Genomic DNA, 8,368 nt, shown 5'->3' with positions numbered 1-8,368 from the left:
GTCTGCTTCTGGCTCAGCCTCAAACAGAAGTATTATATCAAGTGTAATGACTTCTGGAGTCATCAAGAGAAATCAAAACTCTCGTTCATCCCGTCTGGTTCCACTGCACATGTTTTTAAAGTAGTATAAAGACTTTAATGTCTCCGGAGGGAGCTGTGGGATAACTGTCCTCAAGTGATGTCACTTGAGTCGCCGTCGGCTGAAGACTACAAGTTTGAAAAGTAAAAAAATGAATCTGGAGGTTTGGAGTTAGAAAGAAGTGAAGCCTCTGTAGCTGCAGGCTACATTAGCCGCTCCTAGCATAACACAATCTACCACTCAAACTGTCTGCGGCCAAGTTGCATTGTGGGTAATGTAGGCGCCAGGTTTTGAAAAGGAAGGAGAACGTGTGGAATAAAAAAATAGACGACATCTCTGGTTCTGCTGCTCCACAGTGAGCCTGATACTGAACCAGTGAAATACTCTGTTCATCTCCTTCTCAGGCAATGCATGCTGGGATACCAGCCTGAAGAGGATGAACAGGACTGTTAAAATGCTAGAGCTAGCAGTGGTGAAGTACTCTAAACTCTTGTAGTATTTGTCTCCAGAGCAGACAGTAGATCAGCTGAGTCTCCACTCGTCAGCCTCTCTGTGCTGCAGGTCCAGCTTGCCTCTAGCTTCGGTGGCCCTGCTGGGCCTCCAGTCTGCTGCTGCAGGAGGCCGCTCACTGCGTCCTGCAGCTGCTCATAGTGGTGGAACAGCAGGCTGAGCTTCCGGCCCGTGTTCTCTCTGCTCTGCTCTTTGCTCTGGCTACCGGCGCTCTCGTCCTGCCCGGCCTCGGACGGCTGAGAGGTCAGGGACTCCATCGTGTCCTCCAACGTGCCGCGCAGGTCGTCCAGCTGAGGTCAGAGGGCAGAGAGCTCAGATTAGACGGATGTATGTCGAGCTCATTAACAACTGGACATCGCTTGCTCTGTTCTATACATGCTGATTCAGCGAGAAGCCTGTTTGGTCTTTATCAGACCATCTTCAGCAGAGTGATGCTGCATCACATGTATGAACGTAAAGTAACAGCAGCAGCTGTTGAGACAGAAAGATAAAAACACATCAAACTTATTCTAACAAGTCTTCTAATGTCGTGTTCACGCATTTTTCACGTTTACGTACTTCAGAAAAATATGAGCTTTTGCTCTTATTGCAGTTTGTTCACTAAGATGGAACGTTTATGGATGAATCCTGGAATACAACTCGGCTTCTGGTAAGTTTCAATTCATTTGAATAAAATGTTGTTTTTTTATTTCCTGTTCTAAAATATCTAAAAACTGTGCTTCATATTAAACCTGAAATAACAGTTTGTTAGTCCACTTGAAGTCAGCAGGAACAAGCTGTTTTTCAGGGTAATGTCTGGTAAATACGTGTCTCTCATCACTGCTTTACGTTTTTTCTTCGGGTACCTCCCCATTAATTGAGCGAGGTGTTTGTTGTGTCTGGACTTTGTCACATGTTCAGAGCAAACTATTGTACCAATAATCATCAGATATATATTTCTATCATCTCTGCAGTAGCAGGTGCGCTAGTAGTCAACAGACAACACGCCCCTTCAGGTTTCAAATGTCAAAATAAACCCCAAACATTAAGTTATTAAAACAAGCTGCTGGTCTAAACTGCTGCTGTTCCTGTTCTCAGGAGGAGAACAGTATCTGTGTGTCCTCGTTATTCCCTGACTGTCCTCCTGTCTGACCTGGTCTTGGAGGTCTCCGTCTGTCGCTCTCTCCACACATAAAGCCTTCAGCTGCTTCACCTCCAGCTTCCTCACAGACTTCCTGCACACGACGATGATGAATATGAACACACACAGAGAGCTCAAATATATATATATATATATATATATATATATATATATATATATATATATTGATATTTATATAACAAATAAAACTGGAAAAGTTGCATTTAAATCTCTCAAAACAACAACCACTACTGTCCTGTGGAACTCTGTTGCATCTTTCTTGTCTGCTCTGGTTTTTCTGGACGTTGTGAAATACAACCTGTGGTGTGTTTTTAATACCTGTGCTTTGGATGTTCCAGTGGAATCTGTGTCCACCTGTCTTTACCTGTCTTGCTGTCTGAGCTCACGAGAGGCCGAGCTGTCTGACTCCTCCCCCCCTGAAGCCACTGGGCCGCTTTCTTTCTCCCGGCTGCTTAGGTTCATAAACATGTCCTCCGGACTGTCCAGCTTTGGACAGACACATCGTCACACGATCAGAATGTGAGGCTGGTGTTTGGTGTTAAGAATGTAGGAGCGTCCTCTCACCCACCTTCCCCCGGTCACTCATCAGGCTGTCTATCAGAGCTCTCTGCTGGTTCAGTTGATCCATCAGGTGGTTCATCGCGTCCTGTGAACCTGAATGTACAATATGACATCATAAGCACAAGTCAGGTGTGATGGCTTCCTTCTTTGTTTCAGTCAGGTGACTCTCGGTCTATTGAACTACGCTGCTACAAAGAAAGCAGATAACTTAAACTTTCACTTTGTCAAATGAACAAGTAACGTAACCTTTCTAAAAACCTGCACGCAAGTTATTAAGCAGTTAGTGCCACAGCTGGCCTCACGGTGCAGTGATACCAACCACAGTCCAACAGTCTACTTTATCACAATGAGACATTGAACTAACGTCTGCTCAACATCTCAGTATGAGGCTCTCTAAAGAAAACATAGTAGCAGAGAAGTTGACATCATGAACTGTTTGGCAAGAAAGCAATAAAGCGTATTTCCCAAAATGTTTCCTCTAAGAGCTGTTCCACGGTCACCTACCGTAAACATGAGAGTTAGCTCAGTTAGCTTGTAGCAATGGAGACAATCTGCCAGGACACATGGTGTGTATGTAAAGTATGTGAATTATTTTACTCTTTACATTAAAACAGACCAAGAAACACAGAATCACAGAAAAAACGACAGCTTATCGCAAAGTGTTGGGGACCTTTAAATCAGCCGACCCTCTGTAGATGACTGAAGAGTCAGCTGATGTGAACTTACTCTCGTCACTCATGTGCTCTCTGAGGTGTCTCAGCTGTGACTGGTCCGCCTTTCCTTCCTCCAGCGCAGCAACACGAGCTCCCAGCTGCTCGATGTTCCTCAGGGCCTCCAGCGTCTCCGAGTAGCGCTCTGAGAGGCTGGAGCCGGCCGCCGGGTCTGCTTTAAAACCTGTCTGCTGCGGTGGTTCTGACAGGGGCGACCCGGCGTCCATCGAAGTCTGTCCTGAAGTCGGTCCTGAAGTCGGTCCTGAAGTCTGTCCTGAAGTCGGTCCAGAAGTCGGTCCTGAAGTCGGTCCTGAAGTCGGTCCAGAAGTCGGTCCTGAAGTCGGTCCAGAAGTCGGTCCAGAAGTCGGTCCTGAAGTCGTCGGAGCACCAGGAGCACCAGGAGCTGCTGGCCGGCCGGCCTCCTCGACAGGGTTAAGGGTGGAGGAGGGAGGAGGTGCAGCGCTTCCAGCGGTGAGGTTGCTGTTGAAAGGTGTGTGTGTGGCTCTGACCTCTGCATCGACCAGCACCTGTAGAAAAGTAGAGACATGTTAGAGGACACAATCCACCGCTTCTGGGACATTTAAGTGTGTTTTATCAATCTGTTGGTTCAAAAGAAGTTAGAAATGTTCACAAATGTAGAGCAGTTAAATGTCATGATTTGACTTCTACATACATATTTGTATGCTTGTCAGCGTTTCCACATGAAGTCTGATGTGTTTCAGTTCATGAGTCACAGTAACTCTGGAGGATTTATTCTGGCGTTGTACTGTGTGACAACAATGCCGATCGCTTCTGCACATGTGCAAACTAGTACTACACACATGTGGTCCAACAACCTACTTTGCCTCCTGATAACGTTACACTTTCAACAACAAATCTGAATCAGCAGGAGGAGAGCTAGTTAGCCGTTAGCAGCACAGTCCTGCTTGGCTAAATAACAGAGCTAACGGCTAACGTTAACGGGGGTCGCATTGAGTTACAATATGATGCGTTCAAGGTTCATTCTGTAAAAATGAGTATGAGGCGAGGGTGAATTATAACGTTATCACGACGTGTTCAAATGTAATCTGTTTTTACAGCAATATAAAATCGGTCTTGGAGAGAGAACCTCGAGCTGTTCTCAGGTGTTGGAACATGTCTATAAACAAAGTGAGAGCAGGTTTCCTCTCCCGGTCTGGACTACAGCTCTTCATGAGGACCTCACCGTGGGCACGTCTCCTCTCTGGCTGAGCAGAGAGGACTGCATGAGGTCCCAGGTCTCACACTGGTGACTCAGCTCCTCTGGGTCTGGATACTTCTGAACCGTGTCCCTCAGAGACCTCTGTCTCAGTGGAAACACAAGACGTCATCACATCTCAAATACAACAACTTTTGAAAACAAAGGCGGTTGATGATGTGACCAGATGCAGCCAGTGTGTTTGTGTCTCACCACAGACTCCTCCAGAGCGTCCACACAGTGGCAGCACGTCTCCACATCGGAGGCCGTCTCTGCTTCAACCTTCAGGACACAACAGAGAGGCAGAACACTACTGACTCTCCACACTGTGTCCTCTGACCCTCTCCAGCCACCATAGAGATCAGAGTCACATTCAGTGGTGTGCTCAGAAAAATAACCTCACTGTTACAGGCCGACATCCAGCCCTCTGATTGGTGGAAGCTGAACCTGCAGCCTGAGAGGAAAAGACTTCTCCATCTACATTTTACATTACAGTTGTCATTTAACATAAATAAAATACCAAATATGAGATAAGACAGAGCAGTGCTCTTTTTAGCGAGGATACACACCATATGTGTCTAAATATGAGGTCAATAAAGACTAAACGTGGCTTTAAAGAGTGGTTGTATGAGGTACTTGTACACAGTTGGTGTATTACTACAGTAGATGGAGTAAAGCAATGTACTGCTGTGGACGTATTTTAGACTCCTAAAATAATCTCTCTCGGTTGAAGTGAACGCTGTATTCAGGATGTTTGCTTGTGTCGGTGTGTGACTTTGGTGAAAGCGAGCTAACACACACACTAACTGCAGTACATCACTCTGCTGCTGTCTGTTTCTGCTGTAGTAATACACTGACTATGGAGAAGTACCTCATGCAAGTACCCTTCACAACCATTAGTGTATCCATACAACAGTTCTAGTTTTACTGGACTATAATTCATTTGATAAGCCATAACTAACAATCATTTATGAATCATATGCAGATTAGTCCAAGACCTAAAGATGTTATATTTACTGTGGGAGGAGCCAGAGGATGTTTGGCATTCGTGCTTGAAAAGGATTTAAACAATTAAATAGATTCTCAAAACAGCTGCAGATGAACTTTTGTGAAATTAACTCATTTATCTTTAGACGCTTTCAAGATAAGCGTCTCCTTTTACACTTTCTGTGTCAAGAACACTTTGACTACCTGTTCAAAATAATATTATGTTATTAGTAGTCTCTGTTTGTGTATATATATATATATATAAATGTATAAATACCTTCTGTTGGTGGCAGAGCTCCTTCATCTCTCTGTGCAGCTCCTGAATGAGCTTCATGGCCTAAAGTCACAACAAACACTTTAACATCAGTCATTGTGTAAAATAGATGCATGGCTCAAAGGACTCAGTCTGATGTCCCTGAGGACACTTTGACAGTTTAAATTAAAGAAACGTCTCTGGAATCTGACCTCTGACCCCTGTGACAACAGACAGCTGACAGGAGGGTGAAGCACAATCCAGAGACCAATCAAGCTGTTCCACTTGTTCCACATGAGCCGCCTCAGCTGAACATCTGCTCTTTAACCGGCATCTTTCAATTTCAGGGTTTATTGGCAGAGTAAATGTGTGTGTGTGTGTGTGTGTGTGTGTGTGTGTGTGTGTGTGTGTCACCACTGAAACAAAGGACATTCCTGAGTCTGTTTATCTGGAGACATGAAGTGATGCATAGCGACCCCACAGAGCTTCAGCCTGAATGACTAACAGCTTGTTAATAAGTGCCGTCACACTGAGTGACCACCGGAGAAATTCTGCTCATTTATTTGGCGACCAAAATAAAATATCCTGCAACCCACCTGAGGGTCGCGAGCCACTGTTTGGGAACGACTGGACTACAGACCCCCAAATAGTGTGGACAAGCTTTCCACGTCACCTGTTGGTGTGTGGACGTTTTGAAGCACTGAGTTCAGCAATTCACCTGTCGCCATCTTGGTTTTTCGCAACCAGTGAACAGGAAGTGACCATATCTGGACTGAGGACGAGTGACGCAGAGACGGCGTATACGTCTCTGGTAGAGACCTGTCAATCACTGTGTAGTCCCGCCCTAAAGCATCCCCTGCTTTATGGTCTGTTTGACTCTAAATGGACCATAATGTACTAAATGAACATCATGCTGTATTGAAGAAGACTTGAAACTAGAGATTGAGACCATAAACTCATGTTTACAATGTTTACTGAGGTAATAAATCAAGAGAGAAGTAGAGTCATTTTCTCATAGACTTCTATACAACCAGAGGAGTCGCCCCCTGGTGGACACTAGAGAGAATGCAGCTTTAACACATGAAGCTTTGACTTCACTTTAAAGACCTGGAGGTTGTCTCATGTTTCTATCAAACAGAACAAACACCTCCTGGGGGGCAGGACTCATAATTCTTCTGCGTTACTCTTTAACCTGAACCTGGCGCTGACTGTTGGTGCACTTTGATCATCAAACGTCACTCAGCTGTTCTCACAGAGTCCTGTTTTATGACAACAGCTCCTCTGACAGGTGAACCCCAGCCTGACCCCCCTGACATGAGGCAGATACTGTAGTTATGCTGCAGACAGGGGCTGTCCTGGGGGGAGGGTACTCTGGTGATGGAGGGTAAGCCGGGTCACCTGCTCATAGTTAAGTCAGCGGATACGGCAGCTGACCCGGACGATGCACACAGAGGACATGAATGATTCAGGCGAGCATCACCTGCACCTGCCCGATGTCCTGCTTTCCACCTGAGAGCTATTCTTCCCCTGACAACCAGAGTCATCTCTGCAGGGGACTAATTACCCCCCCCCCCCCCGACTGTAATTATCTCAGGAAGGAGGTAGGAAAAGGTGACGGCAATGTCACAAACACCTCCACCTTAACCACTGATCTAAGTCGTGGTTCCTTCAGGTGTTTGTCCTTTCAAGATAAAAGCGTCACGGTGAAGATCCTCACCTCCTCTTTGTCTTCCTTGTTTGAAACCTGAACAGAAGTCATTTGAGATGTCTCCTATTGTGCTCCAACTCCGTCATCGCCGTCCTAACACTACGCTGACATGTTCTCCAGGTACAGAGGACTACTGTCTCAGTCCTAACACTACGCTGACATGTTCTCCAGGTACAGAGGACTACTGTCTCAGTCCTAACACTACGCTGACATGTTCTCCAGGTACAGAGGACTACTGTCTCAGTCCTAACACTACGCTGACATGTTCTCCAGGTACAGAGGACTACTGTCTCAGTCCTAACACTACGCTGACATGTTCTCCAGGTACAGAGGACTACTGTCTCAGGAGAGGAGGAGGAGGAGGAGGAGGAGGAAGAGGAGGATGAAGAGGATGGGGAGGAGGAAGAGGAAGAGGATGGGGAGTAGGAAGAGGAGGAGGATAATAAGGATGTCATTGGGTTCAGTTATATTAATTATTAATAAAACTTGTTTCATAGAGTAAAAGTTTAAAATGTAAAATGTAGATCTCTAACGGACTGAATAAGGCGGAGCTCTCACCTCGGACACGCCGTCCTCACGGGTCCGGATTCTGCAGGAGGAGGAGGAGATCCGCTCCGGTAGCTCCATGCCGGGCTGAAGTTCCCGCTCCCCCGTGGAGGTGTCACTCTGACCCGGGTCCTGGTCCTGTTTGAGAGCGCCGACACCCACCGGAGCATCTGGACTGCAGTCTCCGGGAGTGGTGTCCCTCCACGTGGTCTTCATCTCCCGGATGTCCAGGTGCCGGAGCACTTCGTGGAGCAGCGCGTGTAGGGCGCTGAAGTTGACCACCCCTCTCTGAGGCGTCCCGATGGCTAAATTCAACAACTCAAACAAACTGCTAATCTCCTCCGACATCTTTGTTCGTGTTTGAGAACGTAACCGTTAAGTTAACTTAAAAGTCAGTTAAAAGTCAAATTTAAACGTTGCTAACTAATTTGGCTCGTGACAACGTCCCTGTGTTGATTAAAAGTGAAAATAAATAATAAAATATATATTTTAAATTCACTTTAGTCTTTTTTTAACGTTATTAACTTACGTTAATCGTGTCCGGTATCTAATCTCGGTGCTGTGGGTCGAGTGTAACGTTAACTGAGTTCAAGAGAAAACAGCAACCACGACTGCGTCAAAACGCACGCGTTTACCGGAAACACAGATATTGACCCTT

At 46.0% G+C, this 8,368-nt stretch overlaps 1 protein-coding gene across 1 annotated transcript; it reads right to left on the bottom strand.

The window, feature by feature from the left end:
- Positions 1-560: 560 nt before the first annotated feature.
- LOC142943577 (uncharacterized) lies at positions 561-4,698 on the bottom strand. Its single transcript, XM_076085165.1, has 4 exons — positions 4,205-4,698; positions 3,017-3,527; positions 2,298-2,383; positions 561-878 (listed from the first exon to the last, which is right to left on the bottom strand). The coding sequence occupies exons 1-4, from the start codon at positions 4,244-4,246 to the stop codon at positions 561-563; spliced, it is 957 nt and encodes a 318-aa protein (XP_075941280.1). The 5' UTR covers positions 4,247-4,698.
- Between the last annotated feature and the right edge of the window lie 3,670 nt (positions 4,699-8,368).

The sequence above is a fragment of the Anarhichas minor genome, unplaced genomic scaffold, assembly GCF_050575085.1.
Source record: "Anarhichas minor isolate MPS153535 unplaced genomic scaffold, ASM5057508v1 ptg000140l, whole genome shotgun sequence".
Lineage (NCBI taxonomy): Eukaryota > Metazoa > Chordata > Actinopteri > Perciformes > Anarhichadidae > Anarhichas > Anarhichas minor.
Note: the sequence above shows the minus strand (reverse complement) of the source record. Positions and strands in the feature narration are given on the sequence as shown.